The sequence below is a fragment of the Diaporthe amygdali genome (assembly GCF_026229845.1).
Source record: "Diaporthe amygdali strain CAA958 chromosome Unknown NODE_16_length_960263_cov_65_539585, whole genome shotgun sequence".
Classification (NCBI taxonomy): Eukaryota; Fungi; Ascomycota; class Sordariomycetes; order Diaporthales; family Diaporthaceae; genus Diaporthe; species Diaporthe amygdali.
Window position 1 is genome coordinate 725,875 of NW_026517036.1, and position 21,523 is coordinate 747,397.

General features: G+C 54.9%; 5 protein-coding genes across 5 annotated transcripts; all 5 read left to right on the plus strand.

The window, feature by feature from the left end:
• Window positions 1–3,559: 3,559 nt before the first annotated feature.
• J7T55_007482 (uncharacterized protein) lies at window positions 3,560–4,490 on the plus strand (the record flags this gene model as incomplete). The annotated part of the gene is made up of 2 exons (XM_053144250.1): window positions 3,560–4,183; window positions 4,242–4,490. The coding sequence occupies 2 exons, from the start codon at window positions 3,560–3,562 to the stop codon at window positions 4,488–4,490; spliced, it is 873 nt and encodes a 290-aa protein (XP_052993172.1).
• A 2,296-nt stretch (window positions 4,491–6,786) lies between these two features.
• J7T55_007483 (uncharacterized protein) lies at window positions 6,787–9,414 on the plus strand (the record flags this gene model as incomplete). The annotated part of the gene is made up of 1 exon (XM_053144251.1): window positions 6,787–9,414. The coding sequence occupies one exon, from the start codon at window positions 6,787–6,789 to the stop codon at window positions 9,412–9,414; it is 2,628 nt and encodes an 875-aa protein (XP_052993173.1).
• Window positions 9,415–10,378: 964 nt separating this feature from the next.
• J7T55_007484 (uncharacterized protein) lies at window positions 10,379–11,544 on the plus strand (the record flags this gene model as incomplete). Its single annotated transcript, XM_053144252.1, has 5 exons — window positions 10,379–10,429; window positions 10,655–10,807; window positions 10,889–11,150; window positions 11,225–11,353; window positions 11,408–11,544. The coding sequence occupies 5 exons, from the start codon at window positions 10,379–10,381 to the stop codon at window positions 11,542–11,544; spliced, it is 732 nt and encodes a 243-aa protein (XP_052993174.1).
• Window positions 11,545–13,755: 2,211 nt separating this feature from the next.
• On the plus strand, window positions 13,756–14,774 carry J7T55_007485 (uncharacterized protein; the record flags this gene model as incomplete). The annotated part of the gene is made up of 5 exons (XM_053144253.1): window positions 13,756–13,859; window positions 13,962–14,110; window positions 14,169–14,558; window positions 14,623–14,690; window positions 14,748–14,774. The coding sequence occupies 5 exons, from the start codon at window positions 13,756–13,758 to the stop codon at window positions 14,772–14,774; spliced, it is 738 nt and encodes a 245-aa protein (XP_052993175.1).
• Window positions 14,775–17,063: 2,289 nt separating this feature from the next.
• Window positions 17,064–20,325, plus strand: J7T55_007486 (specific rna polymerase ii transcription factor; the record flags this gene model as incomplete). The annotated part of the gene is made up of 3 exons (XM_053144254.1): window positions 17,064–18,061; window positions 18,126–19,879; window positions 19,946–20,325. The coding sequence occupies 3 exons, from the start codon at window positions 17,064–17,066 to the stop codon at window positions 20,323–20,325; spliced, it is 3,132 nt and encodes a 1,043-aa protein (XP_052993176.1).
• Window positions 20,326–21,523: the final 1,198 nt, after the last annotated feature.

Consider the following 21,523-nt stretch of genomic DNA (forward strand, 5'->3'; position numbering starts at 1 on the left):
GTCAACGGGCGCCACTGAGTACAACCTTCCTCGCTCGACGCCCAGTCAGTTATTATAACGACTCTACTCACAATTGAGTGCACAGATAGTACGCCCAGCACGCCGAAAAGCAAAAGCAAGAAGTCACTTGGGCTCCAAAGATGTAATACATATCACATCTTCGGGACTTTTGCTAGTGTTCAGATCTGAGTCGATTTACCAGATGACTGCGAGACGTGCAGCAGATTGTCCCAGATGAAATGGCGAAGCGAAATGGAGCTCCCAAACTCGGTGAAAAAAAAAGAATCAGTATGTAGCCTGACTATGAACGCGCTTGAGAAAAGAAGAAAAAAAATTAAGGGCTAACTAAGCTGCCAAAGTGCCGCTGGACGCAACACGTTAGCGTCGCGAGTGGCTTGCACCGTCCGTGGGCGATGATCGTTCTCAGCTTGAATCACTCCGCGTCCCTGACTGCCATGCTCGAGGGAATTCCCACGGTAACCGGCCGTGGAAAGACACGTCCATTCTCCTTCGCGGCGATCACCAGACCGACGACGGGTCGTTCAAGGACGGGCAAGCCGGGCCTTGTCGCCGCTGCCTCGGCGACACCTCTGATACCTTAGTTTAGAATCATGCAAGAACTTGCTGAAACGGGATTCAGCTGAGACCAAGCTTTGATGAAACAATTCCGGTCCATCGTAGAAATATGTTTCGACTAGCACCGCTTGGTATTTTGTCTGACGTCGCGGTCTTTTGCCACTTGGGCGCGGACATCATAAACCTTGGGCTGGCAGCTGCACGGTCCTGAATTGACAGACGTCGCGGTTGTGGAGAGCCGCATCCTGATGGTTGCATCATGCTAGTGTGCTGCCGAAAAGACGCGCCCAGACAGTCCTTATTCTCCGAGGCTGGGGTGACTGATAATTAGACGAGGGTCGGGCTTTGCCCTCTGCTCGGAATCGGCAGTGAAGGGCACGTGAAGGGCACCCATACGAAGGCCACGACATGTGGAAGATGACAGGACTTTCCCGTCCATCCTCTATGCAGCGTACCGAATTCAGAAAGGGTCGAAACCCAACTGAGGATCAACAAGCATGAAATGGCATGACATACATGGCCTGACATGGATAGGCATGCCCCGCGTGGCCCCGTAAGGGATGCCGAAGACTTCGAGAAGGCCGCGTCTAGCGACAGCGGGACTCTCACTCAGCCTGTCAGCCGCGCATTGAGTCTCATCACACACTCGGATATCAGCCACGAGGGGCATCAAAGTCAGATCTGGCCACGATGGGGTCCCGCCCATCAATCGCCGAGGCCGAAGCAAGCAACCTTGGGCATGATGACTCGGTCCGGGAGGTCTGAAAGGGGAAGAGAGAGAGTTACACTTTCATCAAGCCAATTCTTTTGCTCTAGCTCGGATGGAACAGCTGAGCCAGGGGATTGATTGATGGGGGGAGGCTGTGCGGCCCACCGCGTAGCAGTCAATCTAACGATCAAACGATCAACCAGTCAACCAGTCACTCAGTCCAATATCACGGGCAGACATTTGAGGGAGGATACAGTTGATGCCGCGTTCAGACCTCTCCTGGCAGGGCACTAGCGCAGACCTTGTGTGCGCAGTGGCTTTGTGCCAGGCTTTCTGGCAGAGCTTGTCCCCCTCAGCCTGAGTCCGTGAACATGTTTTTGCTCTTGTCCCGGGCGAAAACCTTGGGTAGAGAGGGTTTGGCTGGGGCCCTTGGCGACCGAGTCACCAGGCCAGATCAGCCCCAGACCAGGAGACACGACAGCAGGCAGTATCACGAACACACGACAGGGCGGTGGAAGGAGTGCAGGACTGCTGGAAATGAGTCGACGCGTCGGCGGTGCTGAAAACAGATGTCAAGTCCAGTCAGTCGGTCATGCGCCGGCTGGCTGGCTGATGGGGGCCCCGTCCGTTCTTCTATTTTTGTTGAACAGAGAAAAATAAGAGGTCCATTTTTGAAATTTTACCCTTGTTTCTCGCGCAGGAGCCAGCAGGAGGCAGGCGATCGTTCCACAGGTGCTCGGACCGGGGTAGATCCCTGGTGTCCTTGGTCTTTTGGTCTCTCGGGCCCCAGGTATGGGCCTCTTCGCATCCATGTCGAGCCACGCGGGCTTGCGAGGGAGGTGGTGTGAGTTGTGTGAGATGATGACCGGCCGCAAAACCAATGCAGGCGGCGACGACGACAACAAACCAACAAGCTAAGGGGGAGTCAACTCAACCAGTCAATTGGGCTGGCTGGGAAAAAAAAACAAAAGGCGATAAATAGATACTAAATACTTTGTACTATGTATGTGCTAAGTGTAGGTGCATGGGAACTAAGACCCAGACCGTCGGCGTCAGGATGACTCTGCATCTCGATTCCCTCCGCTCCTTCAGCCTCACAGGAATCCTGCCGGCAATCCATGGCTCCATAGCGACCGCGCTCACCTCACATCGTCTCGCAGTAGTTAGTCTATTGTTGTTCTCTGATCTGCCGGGGGCACACGGGGGGCACACGGGGGGTGTTTGGCTACGGTAGTATTGTGTGCGTGGTGCGTGTGCAGACTGATGCTAAGAATTGCCATCCGCTGCTATTACCATTTCCACGCAGTCTGCATGAACCCCGTGATGACGGTTGATTTGCCCGCCTGAGTAATCTCTGCCAAACCTGGACACACAGCATGTCGACTGTCGCGGCCGACGCAGGCTCACGCCCGCAAAAATACAGACACGCATGGCACTGCGCAGCACAACACGACATTCCCCCAGGGGCGTGGGTGGATCCTGAAACGCACGAACGATGACCAGGGGGTGGGCAAGCCCATCTTTTAGGTTTAGCGCTTCGCCGCTTCTCGAAGCCCTCTATTCTCCGCACTGCAATTCCTTGTCCATCTCTGCCTTCTCTGCCTTGTCTTTTCCTCCTCCCTGCTCCCCCTGCCTTGCATTGCATTGGCACTGGTACCCCATCCCTCCATCCATCTCCCTCACTACCGCACCTGCATCGCACCGCTCGCAGCCACAACACGACCACAACCGGCTTGGCCGACTGCTTTGCGGCGACATCCTCGTTTGAAGCTGCATCGATCCCGAAGCATCACCTACCACCCTGCCCATTGCCCTGCCCTGCCTGGCCCTGCCCTGCCTTGCCTTGCTCACGTCCCAGCGCCTTCGATCTGACACCGGACCCGTCCATCAAGCCAGATCCCCCCCCTGCCCACAGATACAGATACAAGCACGCTTCGTGTGTACCACACCCTCTTCACACCTCCTGATTGGGCTCTACGCTACCTCTGTTGCTTACCGCTCGAGGAAACTAGAAACGTGGGAGTCATTTGACCTTCGCCCTCGTCGGTTCCGCTCCGCTTTCCCAAAACTACGGTCCCTGGGGCATCCCGGGCCCATCCTGACTGGAAACTGAGCCCTGCGCCCCCTTGTCAGGCCTTGTCTTCTAACGTTACCACACACAACCCGACCTCACCTCACCCGGCCTTGCCTTACCTTACCTTTCCTCTTCCTGTCTATTTATATTTTAGCCCGGCCGCCCGCTCCCAAGCTCGCGCCTGCCCCCTTCTGCCCATCATGTCCAAAACTGCTGCCCAAGAGGAATTCGACGACTTCATCGCCAAAAACTCCACCGGCCCTGACGATAACATCCACCCTGAGGACAGAGAGGAAGTTGCCCGCGAGCGAGATCTCCACGCGAGAGACAACAGTGACGACGAGGAAGAAGAATACCGCGCCGCAAAGGTCGACGCCGCCATGCGCATGTCCACTTATGATACCCGCTCCACGGCGGAGCTGATGCTGCCGCCCGCGAGCTTCGACTCGGGCCGGGCCACCGGCGTCAAGGGCGTCATTGCCGACGCGAGGAATTATGAGAACGCCAGGAGGTCCAAGTGGAGCGAGAAGATGAGGAACGCGAGGAGGAGTGTCATCGAGTTCGCCTCAGTGAAATCAAGTTCGGACAAGAGCGATTCAGAGCAGAGCGGAGCCGAGGACGAGGAGTCGTTCCTGAAGCAATGGCGGGAGTCAAGGCGGCGAGAGCTCGAGTCCCAGGACAGATCTACCATCCGGAACAGGAGAACGAGCCCCAGCTCGCGCATCTACGGGCGCTTCGAGGAGGTCGACGCCATGGGATACCTAGACGCCATTGAGAAGGTGTCAAGGGAAACGACTGTAGTCGTCTTCGTTTACGACCACGAGGTTCGTGGATTCCTTGCCCACCCTGACCGTCCATTCAATGGCTAACCAGCACGCACAGTCGGATGTGTCTTCTATGATAGAGTCTGCCATGATGCCTCTGGTGCGCACAAATCAGGCAATTCGCTTCGTCAAAGTACATTACGAGGAGATCGAGTTCGACCAGGCTGGAGTCCCAGCAGTACTGGCGTATCGAAACCAAGGAGACCTATTTGCCAACCTGACTGCCCTCATCGACATGATCCCCGACGACGAGGATTTCGACAGCGACGCGCTCAAAAAATTATTCCAAGAACATCGCATTATCTGAAGCGATAATTACACCGACATGACGCATTTAAACAGCAACACCAAGCGGCTCGACAAGGAGCCGTTTGGTCTTGCCTGGCCTATCTCGTGGTTCCCCTGAGACCAGCGATAGCCTCTCAGACGAGGGACCGGCGGCATCATATTTTCGCTCCGGCCCTCATCAGGACTGCCATTCAGCTCACCTACCATCTAATGAAGCGCTCTGTATATTGTTCATTTTCTTGTATGATTGGGATGATCTCAACGACACGGCAGCCGGTCTGGCACCTCGCATTGTTGACGAGAAGCTGCGTGAAAGGCACGGGATCCCGTCGGCCTTGTTCCGCCAGAGCTTTGATGACGGCTCGGCAAGGGCTGCATGCGGGCGCGATGCCGAACAGCGTATAATCCCTAGGGTCTACATGGGCGGGCGTGGATGCTATGACATGGGATGCATTGATCAAAGTTGGGAGTTGTGCGCGTGCTTTTGGCCTGCTTGCATAGGCTTCTGGGACCGGCGATGGCGTTTCTATGGACCCAAACGAGGCTCAGACATAAAAGTCCGAGAACGGAGAGGATCAGGTTGAATTCTGAGGATAGAAGCTTTACAAGCTATCAATGAGAGTGATGTTTGGAAGAATTTTCTTCACTGCCAAATCAGGAGAATGGATGAGCGACGAAAAGCATCACAAAAGGTTCCAGGAAAATATATCCCCCTAGCGGTAGTAGTTGCGAGAGTTTGTGGTTTTTAAAGAAAGTTAGCACCTAAATGGGAAGCAATTCTTACTATGTCTGCAGTACGCAAAAGGCTGTCTTATGTGAGTTTTGTAATGTAGCTTACTCTTCTGCGGGAGATATTCGAAAGAAGGGTCCGTAGTCTGCAATCTAACGACCCGGGCAGTCAGTCGTACTGGCCAGTTGACGTCAATTGACGACCTGGCCAGAAGTGAAGAAGTGGTCCCCACCAACATGGGCCGTGCCTGCCCGGGTGTTCGTAAGGGTGCAAGTCTGATACGGGGGACGGGGACGATAAGGCGTGGGGTAGGTTGGTTGTTAATTGATACCATTGCTGGTGTGGATACTTGGAATCGCCATCAGCTGCCAAAGTGCCCCGCCGTCCCAAGCTCACTTATGAGCTAGATCACATCACTCGGGGGCGACCAGACCAAAAGGGACTTGTTGGGATGCCTAGGCAGCGTCGGGTCACGAGGGGGACTTGAGAGATGTGTATCTCGTTAGGGAAGCTGGAATAATTTGGGTGCTCATAGCGCCCACGAACAGGTCGAGCAGCGCGGTCCTGCAACCACTTAAACCCACCTGTCTGAGCGGGCGGGACTTTGGCCCTGGGGTACTTGACCTGCACTTACACGTGTAGACCACTGGCACTGGCATCTACCTACCGCTCCTTTCCCACCTGGGCATCCACCCAAGTACCTAGGCAACCTACCTACCTGCCTGCCTGGAAAGCAGGTGCCTTTTCGGCTTCCACCCATCATCTCACTGGAAGTCGGTCAGTCAGTTCCCGACCTTCGTCAGGCTCATTCTCCTTCTCTGGACGGCAATACCCACATCTCCTCATGTTTCGTTGCCATTTAACGAGCCTACATACCGACCTTGCCTTGTGCATCATCGCCTAGCGAGGCAGACGACCCAACCGAGAAGAGCCATACCACACGGGTGCGCGACCTTCTTTATCTCAGCTGGATGCTTTCCCCACCTCGCCCTGCCTCGACTACACCAGGCAGCACCGGCAAGGCGACAAGGGCCATTCACCCCCAAACCACCAAAGCCCAACCTTTAGGTGTGGACAAGAGTTCTACAGTCAGTCTTCGATTTCCTCGTTGGCCCTCGGCTTTGTTTTCATCTCACTCTTCCACTCGCACCTGTCTCCCCTTTTGGTCTGATCGGTCATTTGCTGCGTTGGGGCCTCGTCTTAGTCCGCTGTCATCCATCCAAGCCCCTCATCCCCCACCCTCCCACCAACTACGGGTCACTACACCGCAGACTATCAGATAGCCTCTGATCTAAGACCACAAGTTCCTATACCGCCTCACCCCTTTGCCTGGTCAACCTCTCCGTCTTCAAAAGGCCTGAGTCGCGGAGGCATGACGTGAACTATCCAAGGCTAACCAACTCCCTCCGTTATGGAAGTGCAGACCAGACTTGACAGCTCTCCTGACGGCTCTCCTGTTGTCTCTACTTCGACACAGCCGACATCTGACACCTCAGTCTCGAAGTCGGTACCAACTTTACGATTTCCTAGGCCACAGGGCAACCAGAGACTTGCGAACTGGGTTTCATCCAGCTCTCCCGACATCATGGCCTCACCACATCCCGGTGACGACGACTGCAGTCTGTCCGATTCCACCTACGAGATTATTCCCCGCGACAGCACAGACGAAGGCAGCCTGGATGGCCACACAGACTCCATATCTGAGTCTTTCTCTGAGCTCGACAGGTATCCAAATGTCGAAGAGGTCCAGGTTCTCCCACATGGTTTGGACGCCATGAGCAACAGTGTAGGAAGTGCCTTTGAATCTGACTCTGAGCCCGATGACGACGCCTCTCCTGAAGACGCCCCCCTCTCCGGGCAGGAGGAGCGCGCTGCCCACTCCTATCACGATGCAGACGAATTATTACGCAGCTCTTTCACCCAAGCCTCTATCCCCCGGCCGTTTCCACCAACATCGACGGGCTCCATCGAATTCAGTGAGCCAGAGGATGTTGACGTACACATCGACAAGATTTCTGTGAAGCATACCATCAGGGAGTTCACTGAAGAGGAGGCTACACATCTTCTTCACAGCCTGGATTTGACTGACGTACCTAATCGCCTTTGCGCCACTATCCGGCAGACGATGTCCCAGAGGTGTCTGTCAACCCACGAGGCGTTTCGGGTTTTGTATCTCGGCAACGAGAGCATGAAGGGCGAGATAATACTCAAGATTTCTCGTGCCATCACTTGCTCGTCGTCGGTCGACTACAACGAGAACAAGGTGCTCCGCAGAAATACCGAGGGCGTCTACAACATAGTGCCTGTGACATTCGGTGCTGTCAAGGACCGGGACGTCGAGCTTATGGAGGCGTCGGCCTTCCAAATCAAAGTCGACACCTGTGTTGATGCAGACAAGATCCCTATTGAGGGAGCCTTCTTCAGTGACGACATCGTTTACTCTCTAACAGTCGACGGAGGCAATGGCGGCAAGAAGTACAAGTCAGTCCCTGCTGGTGGCCCAGAGGGAGCTCAAGTCCAGCCCGCATGGAGCCTCCCTCACGTGGCTGTGATCTACTGCTGCGATTTTGATGATGCGGAGATGAGAAGCACTCAGCAGGTGACTTGGGAGTTCTGCAAACGCCATGCCATTCCCTGTCTCTACATTTCAGACCACTCGGCTTTGGTGAGCCCTGTCGTAGGACGGTGGCGGAACTATACAAACGAGCACGCTGTTCACCTCTCACTCGAGTCCAGAGAGGCCAAATCCAGGGAATCGGGCTGGTCTGAGCAAAGGTTCCCCATTGATTTGACCTCATTCCTTAATATCGACAACCGCCAGATGAATCAGAACCTCGCCTACTTGACAGGTCTTCAAGAGCCACCTGCGGTCGCTGATGAGAAGGTGCAAAGTACCGCCTCCCTGGGCAGTGGTCAAAGAGACATACCAGACCAGGAATCGAAGGAATGGAAGGCTTATGCCGAAAAGTTCTTGGAGCCTTACCTCCAGCTCATGGAGGACTATCGCTACTTCTCCCTCCTCTGCTCCGTGGCTCTGCTCCTGCTGGTTGCTGTATCTGCCTGGCTCATCAATGTCATCACTCCTACTCCGATCAGCAACCCAGCTGGATACTCGGGGGTGAATGTCCTTCTAGAAACACCAGCAGGAATAACAACAGCAACTGCAACAGTCACTGTCAGCCACACTTCGACGAAAACCGTCAAGCTTGCGACTGCGGAGACACCTGCCTTCGGCGGACTACTCTCTGACTTAGCTTATACTGTGAGCTCAGAGCCCGGCCCGAAGGACAGCGTCTGCACTGTCGAGATGTACAGCGGGAACGAGATCCTTCTCAAACTCCCATCTGGAACCAAGACATCGTGGTTGGCCAAGGGCGCAATCGAGGTCGATGTCTTCCGCGGCAACAGCCCTGTCAAGTCGAGACTGTCTAGTATCGACGAAGGCATCCTTGTTGAAATCAATTCGAAGGATGCTTACGGTGTAGTCAATGTGTCTGTCGTCACCACGCGGAAACCCAAGATCAACGAGACGTTTGCCATTGACTTTGGGACTTCAACCTTGCTTGGGGTCTTGGAAGCAGCAAAGGTCACCCTCGAGGAAGTGGCTCAGATGCTTTCTGACAAGGCGAACGATGCAGCCAATCTGATTGAAGTCAACTATGCCTCATCCTTCGCCTCAACAGAGGAGAGTGTTAGGAACGAGGTAACGTCCTGGTGGGAGGCGATCAAAGACACCGGCCACGCTGCACGTACCTTCTCTTCTGGAAAGGCCGGGGAGACGTTCGATCGGGTCAAAGACTCTTTCCAGTCTGGGGGAATCTTTTCATATCTCGATGATGCTCGCCAGACTTTGACTGAGCAGCGAGCCCGCGTGGTAGAGGATGCGGCCAATTTTCGTGATGGAGCTCGCCAGACTTTCATGGAGAAGCGAGATCGCGTGTTAGAGGATGCGGCGAAAATCCGTGATGATCTTGATCTTGCTGTTCTCAAGGCGCAGATTACGTCAAAGCTGTGGTGGCTAAAGGCCCAGGGCAAGTCAGATGAGCATGATGAGTACGAGCGTCAGGCTCGCTCATTCATCAAGAAGAAGCGCCACGAGGCCCTCAAGACCAAACAGCTGCGAGAGGCCTCTGTTGGGTCAAGTAAATGCCCTCGAACGGGAGACAGCCCATGCCGGTGCAAGAACAAGGGACTCAGCCGGTGGAAGGTCTAGTAGACACCCGCATTATGTCGGCCTTTGCGTCTCCTTTACGGCATGTTTTGATTTTGCTTTTATTCTTAATGGTTTACGAAGACGGGCAAGGAAGGCAGCACCATATCTCAAGATCCGTGTGCGGCGTGGACCAAGAACTCCGGCGTTTCCAGGTTGTCATTTGTGGTGGTTTTTGCTAGCTGTAGGCCTACATTGTGTTGATATTATTCCCCCCTATGCAGAACATGCCCATTTCTCTCTATTCAGTCTCAATGGACAGATTACATTCGCGATACGGAATCAATTGTCAACACCATACCGCCCGCGTACGCTTCTCAAATGGGAGAGCTGCTGCTACTGCTTTGATACACGGCGGCTACTGGCAAAAGATGGCCAAGGGTGGAGGAAGTGAAGGGAATGGAATGGACGCAAGATATCTCTGTGGTTTTCTCAAGCTATGAATACACCGACATGCCCCTCAGGAATGATTGTGAAAATGCAACCATAAGGATATGTCTACGTATATATATGGACTGTGGCTGTCACAAACAATGACAGGAACCCGGCAGCCTGGGCAGCAACATTGTAGGTGCCTTGGGGTGTGGCACCTGCCGGTGGAGCCAATCAGCTCCAGCAGATCTTCAGGCCCCTAAATTCGACCGTAGCGCCGATTTTAGGCTGGGACCCACCGCAAGTTCTGATGGATGAGGGGCATCCGAGTGGTGGCAGTCATTCCCTTCGACCACTGTCAACTTGCACCTTTTCCCTTGACAACAAAGTCACAAGCGACGTCCAACAGTCTTTGACATCTGAGCCTCCCTTCACTTTCAAAAGGTACGCTGACGCACGTCTCTCCAAACACGGCAAAAGCTTCAAGAACGGACCTGTCCCTAAGGTCCCCGGACAACCCCGCTAACGACTGTGGCTTTGTTTTTGTTTAGGTCTTTCAAGCTTGCCGGTCGATATCACCAAGTATTCTGTAATCATGTCTTCCGCCGAGAACCCCGCGAAGCCTGTCGAGGAGACCAAGACGGAGGTCAGTCAGCACACCACAGCTTTCAAGCGAAATCCTTTGCCAGTCATGATGCCGCCGCCCTTTTGCTTCGCTCTTGCCTCGTACCGCCGCAGACCGTCGCGTCAGCTGCGCGCAGTCACAGGAGTGGGCCGGATGCTTCATGACTAGGCGCCGGATCCCGTATCCCTCTGAGGAACTCACCTTCGCAGCCCTGAATAATTCTGATGCTGACGAGACATGCTGTAGGAGGCAAAGCCTGTCACCTCCTCCGCCGTCTTCTCCATGTTCGGAGGTGGCGCAAAGAAGGAGAAGAAGGACGACGAGGAAGACCGCGGCGACAACTCCGGCAGCGCCAAGGCCCAGCGCGATGCTGCCGCTGCCGCCAAGGACGGCGAGGAAGTGAGTGATACACCACCAACGGCCATGCGGACACACTGCCACCAAGAGCTCTGTACTGACTAGTATCTCCTGTTCTTACAGGGTGAAGATGCCCCCGAGTCCGAGGATGTTCACTTCGAGCCTGTGATCCGCCTGACCGAGAAGGTCGAAACCAAGACAAACGAGGAGGCCGAGGAGCAGCTCTTCAAGATGCGCGCGAAGCTGTTCGTCTTCAAGAAGGACGCGCAAGAGTGGAAGGAGCGTGGTACTGGTGATGTCCGCCTGCTCAAGCACAAGGAGAACGGCAAGACTCGTCTGGTCATGCGACGTGACAAGACCCTCAAGGTCTGCGCCAACCACTACAGTGCGTATACCGCTTACCGAGGAGGATCCGATGTCCTTAAAATATGTGACGACGCAAGCTGACTCTCTTTTCAGTCGTCCCGGAGATGAAGCTGTCCCCCAACGTCGGGTCTGACCGAAGCTGGGTGTGGAACGCCGCCGCCGATGTCAGCGAAGGCGAGGCTGAGGCTGTGACTCTTGCTATCCGCTTTGCCAACTCCGAGAGTACGTTCTCTTTCCCAAATTTATGGTTGAAACCCAGCAGCTGACACCTCCCAGACGCCAACGCCTTTAAGGATGCCTTTATCAAAGCCCAAAAGGATAACGAGGCGCTCTTCGACGCTGACGCTCCTGCCGAGGCGGTCCAGACGAAGGATGATGAGCCTAAGGAGGCCAAGGAAGCTGAGGCTGCCTAGATCAATACGGCCAGCCATCACTACCCCGGAGCAGACTCTCCCTGAGACGCCACGAGACGAGCAAGCACGCCAAGCGCTCACCCAGGAATACCTCAAGCACGCAACATGAACCACCCTTCGTCATCAACCCAACACAGCACCATCATACCCCAGCACCAAATTCCCCACCACCCCCTGACGATCGTATTCACGTGGACTAAGAGCCTGCTTGACCTGCGAGGACTTCATGTTACCTCTGCGGGTGCGGAGTCGTCGAGTGACGTCTCCGTTTCTTGAGCAACTCCGGTCATCAAAATGCCGGAAGCTGTCGAGAACTCAAAAGCTGGATTTGCGGAGGAGAGAAGCAGGAGGACAATAATGAATACGATAACGATTTCACCACATGCAGCACCGAGCCGTCCGTTGACCTGTTTTAGACTGCTGCGCGCATCGGATGGCAGGAGCATGAGAATTAGGGTGGAAAGTAGATAGATGAAATCATATCCTGATCCTTTTGCCTCAACCCTTACTCCTGACATCACTTGTCCACTTTTCGACACATATGTCTACATTATATCGGCTGCTCCCTAGTTCGTAGGATACAAGATGTAGTTGGATGTACGTTTACTAGATCAAGGAGGGCGTGATATGTCTACTCAGAGCAAGCCTGGCGAACCACTTGACTTTAGAAAAGCGGGTCGGATCCTTGAGTAAGAGATGACCTGCTGTCTGTGGCAAAATCCACTTCTGTGCTCGAAATATAGTATTCACTGAGTTGGCACACATAGAGAGGTCAGGCATGGCGGTTACTCTCATCTATTGACATTCCACCGTCTTTGTCTCCTGATTATGGGCCCACAGTCCGTCGTCTCTCCTGGTCTGTAATCTGCCTATAGCTCCAAATTGAAACAAATGTAGTCTTCACGTAGGCCTAATAGTAGTGCGAGTCATTCACAAGCTGAGGTTATATCTTTCTATTTACTGGTTCCCAGTCCAGGTCAACGAATAGCAACCTGCGCCACAACTGCACCGCCACCTCTGGCTGAGCGTCTCCGGTAGCATCACCACCACCTCACGCTAAGCTCGATAAGTGCGATAAGCTATGGCCTTGTTCGTGTATTAGCATAAGGGAGCGAGAGCCAATTACTTTCCCAGTGACAACGTAGAACTCAATTGCTTATTCGGCATCCTCTCCCAACGACGTACATCTTTTTCTGAAGGAGGAACATCGCCACGTCTGACAGGACGGGACGACAGCGTTCAGTTCGAACTCCCTTTCAAGAACTCAGGAATTCCGGCTTTGTCTGGGCCCAGAAGCTGAACGACGGATCTAGCTGTTGCTCTCATCGCACACGACCCGTCTTCCTATATCACGGCGGCGCCGACGACAACGTCCTCCACACCTTGCACGATTTCTCACTTGCTTGTCTTCACGGTCTAGCTAAGCGACTGCACCGCCATACTTCTATACAGGGAGAAGCCTTAGTTCTCGAGACAAGCAAAGGACGTCGATCTTAGGCAACGAGGAGGATTCACGAGGAGACCCGTTAAGCTGTTGCCACAACTTCCTCGGTCTCGGCTACGAGAAGTATCGCTTTGAGTATACCTAGGAGTAGTGCGACGAAAGACACGGCCACACGACCACCCCGTCACCCGAACTTGAGGACGAAACCCCGCCCGTCCGAACGCAACGAGTGAAGCGGCATAGGAACACATCCAGGACGGTTGGCAGAGCGCTGCGAGGCAGCAGCGGGAGATATTTGGATACTTGTTTGAAAAGAAAGTGTAGGAAGTACCTGTGGAATCGTTGCAAAGATGATTGTGGAGGTGCGTTCGATCCCCTCTCGGAGTGCTTTCAGTTTCGCTGCTTCACTTGGTTGCAACATTTTGTTCTGTGAACCTGTCTCTTTGCGTTTTTGCCCCTCTCTCTTTGACTTTGAGCTGCCCCCTTCGTGAGCGCTGTTTGTATCCTGGGGGAGTTGTTGAAGCTGCGAGAAAGGCTGGGCTGCACTGGCTTTGACCCGACCACCTCCTGTCGTGACTGCTGTACTTGGCCAGCAGTCTTTTGGCAGCAGTAGTCTTCCCTTCGATCGCGTTCCTACCAAGGCAGCTTCTGGCAGCAGCGTTACTGTTTTGCTTCCTTCCCTCAGTTCCATCATCCTATCCATCCACTCGTTCCATCTTCGCCCCCACTGCTCCTGTGCCAAACGTCCACCAACACGATCATTCACGATGCCACCACGCATGACAGCCCGCACTTCCAGGCGTAATGCTGACAAGCCCGGCCCTGGCGATGAACAGCGCAAGATCAAGCTCATCACTGAGCAGAATGTCATGTACGTATGATGAAGAGTGGTGTGGGCTTCTGCCAACCCGGCGTTGCGCACCCGATCCACTGGCTGTGATGTTTTGAGTCGAGACTGACGTGATGGATTCAGCGACAAGCCTGCTATGCAGGAGGGCTTTCCAATGAGAAAGTGGAGTGTTGAGATCTTCCTTCTTGACCAGCAGGGCAAACAGCACAAGGCGGACTGCTTTCAGAAGGTCGTCTACAACTTGCACCCTTCCTTCGAGAATCCTACCCAGAGTGAGTCTTACCTAACACGACCGCCACCTTGCGACAGCGTTTATTAAATGCTTTGCAGCCTTCACCGACGCACCGTTCAAGTGCGAGAACGAGGGTTGGGGTGAGTTCGAGATGGTCATTGACCTGTACTACACCGACAAGAGCGGAAAGATCTCGGTCCCGCACGACCTCAACTTTCAGAAGAATTACTACGAGCACGTCCGCGATGTGACCTTCAAGAACCCCAGCCAGGCTCTCCAGCTTCTCCTGCGTGAGACTGGCCCTCTGCCTTCTGACGACGATCGCAAGCGCAAGACGGACGGTGTCTCTAAGAAGTCCAAGAAGTCCTTTGATGTGGAGAAGATGGCAGACGCACTGGTTCGGCTCGAGGAGGACGACTTGCTCCATGTCATTCAGATGATACACGATCACAAGACGGACGACACCTACATCCAGAATAATGTTGATGGTACGTGTCGGCGCTGTTCCTCGAAGGCCATGAGCACGTCAATACTAATTGGCTCACCTTGTAGCGGGCGAGTTCTCTGTCGATCTGTTCACCATTCCCGATAACCTTGGGAAGATGATTTGGGACTACCTGGTAAGCACTCCTCCAGCTCGGCCGTGACAGCCAGCGCGTTCTAACATCCAAGTGCAGGTCAAACAGAAGGTCATTGAGGTCTAAGAACAAGATTTTCGAGTTCTGGAATGCTAGTCGCAAGTCAATGTCCCCTGACAAGATCGTATCGGCACATCCCGTCGCAGACCGGCAGTACGACTTCTGGCTGTTATCCGATTATAAAGCTGGACGTGTGCTTTGGCTGTAAGGCGAGGATTGGTTCGGCTTTCAGCAGGTGTCTGGCCTAAAGAAACATGGGCTTTTTGCTAGTCGTATGCGATCTTGCGGGTGCCGTCGACCGACCTATGCGAAGATTCGCCAGGAACCGGCCTTTTCGATCTTTGATTGTTGGTGCGAGGAGCTGGAGTGTGCAACATCACGACACACGATGCTCACGTGCGAAATTTGCGGAAGCGGCGGCGAGATTCGTTGCCGACTAATTTACTTGCGGGCCTTCCGGAAACCACGCATTGGCTGTGTACGATTACGCGACGAATATGAGTGGACGAGGTGGAAGTCATAAGTGTGGCTCGATACCCATAAGGCACAAGGCAGGCAAGGCAGGGTTAAGTAATGATCATGGAATCCAAAATCAAAAACAGCTGTGCGACAATGGAGTGTGCTCATCAGCATCCAGGGCAGCTAGGAGTTATGGAATGAAACGCAAACATTGCTTTAATCTCATGCTGAGGTGTGTCAGCTTCCGTGATAGATTGATAGTGGTCTTTGGTCTTCCCCAAAGGGCCATCTATCTAGATTGTGATACCTTGACGGCAGGCAGGTACGAGCTTCAGCAAGCGACAGCCACAGCGCAGCCGCACCGAATTATCGCGGCCGGCACACCGACAGTCGGGTTGCTGTCAGCTTATTGTTGTCTAGATAAGCATGTCTCAGGCAAGACTCCAATCGGTAGAGGTGCACCCTGGCTGTCGACTGTGGAAGGATCGGGGCGGGCGTATCAGACCTGCCAACGTGACCTTGAGCGTGATGCGGGCTGGATGCTGGGGACTTGGCGGCTGATGTATGGACTCGGCCCAGCTTCAGCCTCCGTGTCACCATGCGAGTTTGGCGTTCACCTCGGCACTACGGGCCGTGATTTTGCTTCGGATGTGTTTGTTTGTGTACTTCCCGTGACGGCTTGTTTTGTTGGATGGTTGGCATGCTGTTGGAATAGAATTTCTGTTTGCGTTGGGCAGGTGGTGAGCATGGGCTTGGGGAGGCAGGGTCCAAGGGTTGAGAGGCTCACGCCGAGCCCCAATGCACATGGAAGGAGCGGGAAGGTTGGGAAGACCTTGGCGCAACGATCACCTTTAGAGTGCGCGAAGAGGCAGGTGAGAAGAAACGGGCGGGCTAGCAGGTAGACTGCGACATAATCTCTACTATTAGATACTACTGTAGTGTTTGCGGCGGAGGCGGAAATAACTGGCCTGGTGGGGCGTGCATGCTTCTGGTCGACTGCCTACCCAAGTGACCTTCCTGATTGACTTGCACGGTGAAGAAGTTACAGCGGGGACCTGTCGACCCTAGGAGCGGAGGTGAGGGACGAGGGACGAGGGACGAGGGGCGGTCATCCATCAGACAGAACTTCTGGCCAGAGAAGAAAGCATCGTCGAGGGAGTCGAATCGATTCTGCGCAGCAAACAAAACACCCGCGACTGCTTCCCACTGATGATAGGTCATCCTACCACAGCAGAGCCTACTGTATCAGAGCATCTGGAACCAACCACTGCGGCTGCTTTTGCTGGGCTAGGTCCTACGTCGTTTACCCCTCCACGCGGACTCGGACTCTTCGCTCCTCGAACTCTGTCTTGACTTGTCACATCGCTGGACATTCTCGCCGGTCACAGTCGAGTCCTCGAGACGAAAGTTTGGCCGACCAGGCAACCTTGATGGCAGCAGAAGCGCAGTCTGTCTGTCTGTCGCTCTGCACCAAGCAAAACTCACTGCTTGATTAACAGAAACTCCAGAAGGGGAAAGGGCTGCACGCCAGGCGAGTCTTGTGGTCCTCTGGTGCCTTTTTGCTGTCGAGACCCCGCAGTCTCGAGCAGGACCAGGACCAGGACCGGGATCCAGCAAGAAAAGAAAAGCGCATAGGAAAGCCGGACAGCTTTATTGCCTTGCACTTGATTCCGTCGTTATCTACCCAGGCTTCCCACCCACCCCCACTCCCTCTCGCCTGTCTCCTTGCCAACCCGCCGCAAGCCGACGAAGACCGCGTCCATCGACAGCAGCCCCGTCAAGCCGCCAGCATTGACCGCGCGAACCCTTCGCAAACCTTCAATAAACGCAACCCCGGCCACCACCCCCTTCCAAAGGTGCCTTGGAATTCTGCGGCCCTGAGGCCGTCGGCACGCCATGGCTCAGGAGGCTCAGACCCAGGCCCAGGCCCAGGATCAGGTGCAGCCCCCGTACGGCACCGGCAACGGCACCGGCGGCGGAGACAATGCCCAAGCCCAGTCCTCGTCCACCGCGCCAGCTGCCGGCTCCTCCTCCGGCCAAGGAGCCGGCCCCGATGCGGCAGCTTCAGCCTCACAATCGCAGGCCGCCCAGCATAAGCGGGTCTACCAGGCATGCATCCCGTGCCGCCGCCGTAAGGTCCGCTGCGATCTTGGCAGCGTTGACAATCCCCACGACCCGCCGTGTGTTCGCTGCCGCCGCGAGTCCAAGGACTGCTACTTCAGTGCCACCCGCCGCAAGAGGAAGACTGATGATGAGGATGAGAGGGAGGACGAGTACATCGTCCGAAACGGCCGGAAGAGACTGCAGCACGGGGACACACCGCCAGTGGAGCGCAGAGCTTTTACCGACACTCCTCTGACCCCCGGCGGCTCCCTAGGCCGTCCACAGCCGCTGCGAAGGCCTGGTCCCGGTGAACACACTCGATCCGACACGAGGAGCAGCATCAGTGCATCCCGAGGTCCAAGTGCTGCTGAGTTCCCAGCTGACGAGCCGAACACGCCTCTTGAAAACTACGAGGCTCGGACTGTCATGAGGAAGGAGCTCTACGGTCCCCATGATGCACTTGACCTGTTGTACAAGGCTGCCACTGACAACAAGCACGACGACGTGGTGCAGACGCACACTTTGAGCCCGCAGACGTCTGACCTGCGGACTCCCTCACTGGCCGCTCCCCTGGGCGGTCTGCCACGGGGCAATGAGGGCTTACTATACGCGCAGCATGCCGTCACACAACGCGGCCCCATGGACGCCCCCATCGACCCTCAGCTCACCAAGTCTGACGCCAAAGCAGAGCCAACTCCGGCTCACGCTGATGCTCTCAAGGCGTGGGCCAGATTCCGTTTCGTGAGGGCTGGATGGTTCACTTCCCAGGAAGCCATCGACTATATTGACTAGTATGCTGACCCTTGCACACAGACGAATGTGAAAATGCTAGATTGCTTACTGAACTGTTCTTAGCTATTACAAGTTTCTCTCACCATTGACTCCTATCTCGCCACCGACCTTCCAGGACCCCGCCACGCATTTGACGCTATTGACTGAGGAGCCCATTCTTACGGTGACACTCCTATGCATAGCTTCCAGATACCGCAAGTTGCCAGGCACGGGAGGCATAAGTCGGGCGAATGCTATCCATGAGCAGTTATGGACTTATTTACGAGGTATGATCGAGCGGGTGATATGGGGCCAAGAGGCTTTCGGCGGCGGGTTCTGCGGCTCAGGTGCCGATGAGTCTCAGACATCAAGTACAGCCCCTTGGCGTGGTCTCAGAAAGGGCAGTCTACGTACATTCGGTACCATAGAGTCTTTGATGATCTTGACGGAATGGCACCCCAGAGCGCTGCACTTCCCTCCGTCGGAGGCTGTCGACGAGTTGATGATCCCTGCATACGACTCTGGGCCACCTGCTGATGGGCAAGACGGCAACAACAACCCTGCTGTTGGCGTTGGCGGCAGGCGGGTCGAAAGTTGGCTTGAGCCAGCTTGGAGAAGCGATCGTATGTGTTGGATGCTGCTGACAGCAGCAATGGGCCTCGGCTATGAATTAGGTGTGTTTGACAACATCGAGGAGCTTCTGGAGACCGGAGCCATCTCGCGCCCGGAGTATGAAGAAGAGTCCTACAGGCTGCGAGCCCATCGCATCAAACGGCTCATTCTCATCTACCTGAGTCAGCTGGCAGGACGGCTTGGATGGACCAACATGGTCCCTGAGAGCTTGCGACGGCAGGCTTCTCTGAACCGTCCGTCATCAGTCGAAGGTACTACGCCTGGGACCAATATCTCAACTGTCTCGTTCAATTACATTCCTGACCTGGAACTAGACGACCAAATTATCCAATGCTGGGCCGGCATCAGCAATGCCATGCACTCAGGCAACGAGCGACTCTTTAGATCGAGACAGCATACCACGGAAATCATCCAGAGTGGTAAATACATCGAGCTACTAAAGGAATTCCAGCCAATGCTGCAGGCCTGGTGGACACAGTTTGAGCGCTTCCGCCTGCCTCCGTACAGCCGCCACATCCTTACTATCGAGTACGAATATGTCCGAATATATGTCAACTCTCTATCGCTACAGGCTGTGGTCGAGCGTTGTGCCACTATTGCTTCGGGAGCATCGGGCACGTCCACTGCCGCCCCTGATGCTGCAGGAGCTCCAGCGTCAGGCCATCAGCTGAGCCCCAAGACGCAGGACATCTACGGCAAAATGCCGATCGGAAATATCGGCGGTGTCAGTGCGGCAGATCAGGAGTATATCCGAGAAGTGGTCGAGGGAAGTCGGAATCTATTACGGACAGTCGTAGAGGGCTTGCTTCCTGACGACTACCTGAAGCATGCACCCGTGCGGACATACTTCAGGATCATCAGTGGGGCAATGTTCCTTCTGAAGACTTTCGCACTCGGTGCGACACGGCATGATGTGGAAGTGTCTATTGGCCTGATGGACAGCACGGTCAAGGCGCTGCGCACTTGTGTTGTGGACGATGTGCATCTTGGCATCCGCTTTGCTGATCTTTTGGAAAATCTCACGATGAGACTCAGGAATCGATTCATATACGTTGCGCACCAGCCGGGTAACTCACAGGCAGCCTCGGCGGAGGGCGTGAAGAGTCCCATGCCGGAGGCCGGAATGACTGGTGGCCAAGTCTTGCACCCGGGATTAGGTATCAATGGACACGATCACATTGGATGGCCCAGGGTAAATGCACCAGGTAAGGACTTCGACCTCACTCCCTGACCCTGTGGGATAACGAATGAAGATGCTGACCGACTCACAGAACGTGCAGTGACACCAGCCAACATCTCCGCCATGCCATTTGACATCCCCAGCGACTTCCACATCCCAAGCGTCTTCGGTGGGCCCACAACGCCAGCATCAACCGCTATACCGGTGAACGGCAATAACAACAACTCGAGCACATTGTCGGCCAACAATAACAACAACATACCTGACATGTTCGGCTCGGACGGCGCAGACTGGGCCGGGAACAGTGACATGTGGTTCCTGCCCGCCGGGCCCGCATTCTTCCAGAACGTGGGCGGCCCCGGTGAGAACAACGTTGCCATGTCCGCAGAGGGAGTCAATGTCGGAGGGATAGACTTGCTGGATTACATGGCCATGGATGACTACCCCATGGGCGCTGGCGGGCCTCTATGAGTGAGATGCTACTATTAATTTTGCTGGGTATTTTTTCTTTGTCCAGACTGGACCTCGGCGCAAAATATGGCTTAATGGTCATGGAAAGCGTAGTGTTTTTTTTTGTTTCTCACACCCTGACCGGTGGTGTTGGTTGGCTTTGAGATATTCACAGTTTATTTGTAAATATTGATCACGAATAAGGAGCTGATCGCCTTGCTTCCGCGCCTCGTCTTACAACGTCATTCCCGGTGTGTCTCGTCACCAGAGGCTCTTGATAATACGGCTGCCAGCCACGCCTGTCAACGCGCAATGATGATACAAGAAATAGCAGTGTCACTCTTGAGCACTCACCTAACCCAAGAGCAATCTTCTGCCGGCGATAGGTAGCCTCAATGGCACTGTGCACCGTAGCATCGACCGGAAATTGTTCTCTGTGCGTCCAGGGGTAGAGCCAGCCGGTCCATCTATCAAAGCCTCTGGGCGTGGGTGATCGCCGACGAAGGATTGCCTTTTATTTCCCCGACGGTGATCCGAGCCTCCTCTTACTGAACCAGCCTAGGCGCGGGAGGCCTTTTGGTAGTTCAGGAGAGACCTGGGCTAGGAACTGAACACGAGGCGATAACGCACACGGCGCTGTGTGTGTGTGTGCCTTTGCTAGGTTTGTCCCACTACTAACTAACTTACAGCCAGGCGCCCGGGCCCGGAGACTCGGGGCGACGGGGGGACGGGCGCCCCAGCGCTAATGCAACGCCTGCGTGCCGGGAGTTTCGCTGCCGAGAGGCCACTGCTCAGCGCTCAACTTTTCCTCTCGACCCGCGGGTTGTGGGGGGTGATGATGTGACGTCCACGCCTGGGTCTTGTCTTTACTTTGACGCAAAAAAGCCTGTCGGTTTCTTTAATCTATAAATCCCGTTCCTGCCCGTGGGCGTCACACCAATGACGGTAATTGCCCTAAGCGTGGGCCTGTCCTCGTGCCGCGGGACGGGGAAAGCAGGCTTTCTCGGCGCCTGCGGGCTCGCATGGTTCATCCCACGTGTGCCCGCATGCACATGCATTAGCACCCCCGTCCGACCGGGGGGCTTACACTCATCCTTCGCCGTTCCCGTGGTTGGGTTTGCTGGAGTAGTCCGTCCGCTTGCCTTTGGGAGCACATCGGGTACGGGGCCCATAACAAGCTCCAGCGGGGAAACGAAATGGGCTTTTCTTGGTATAATGC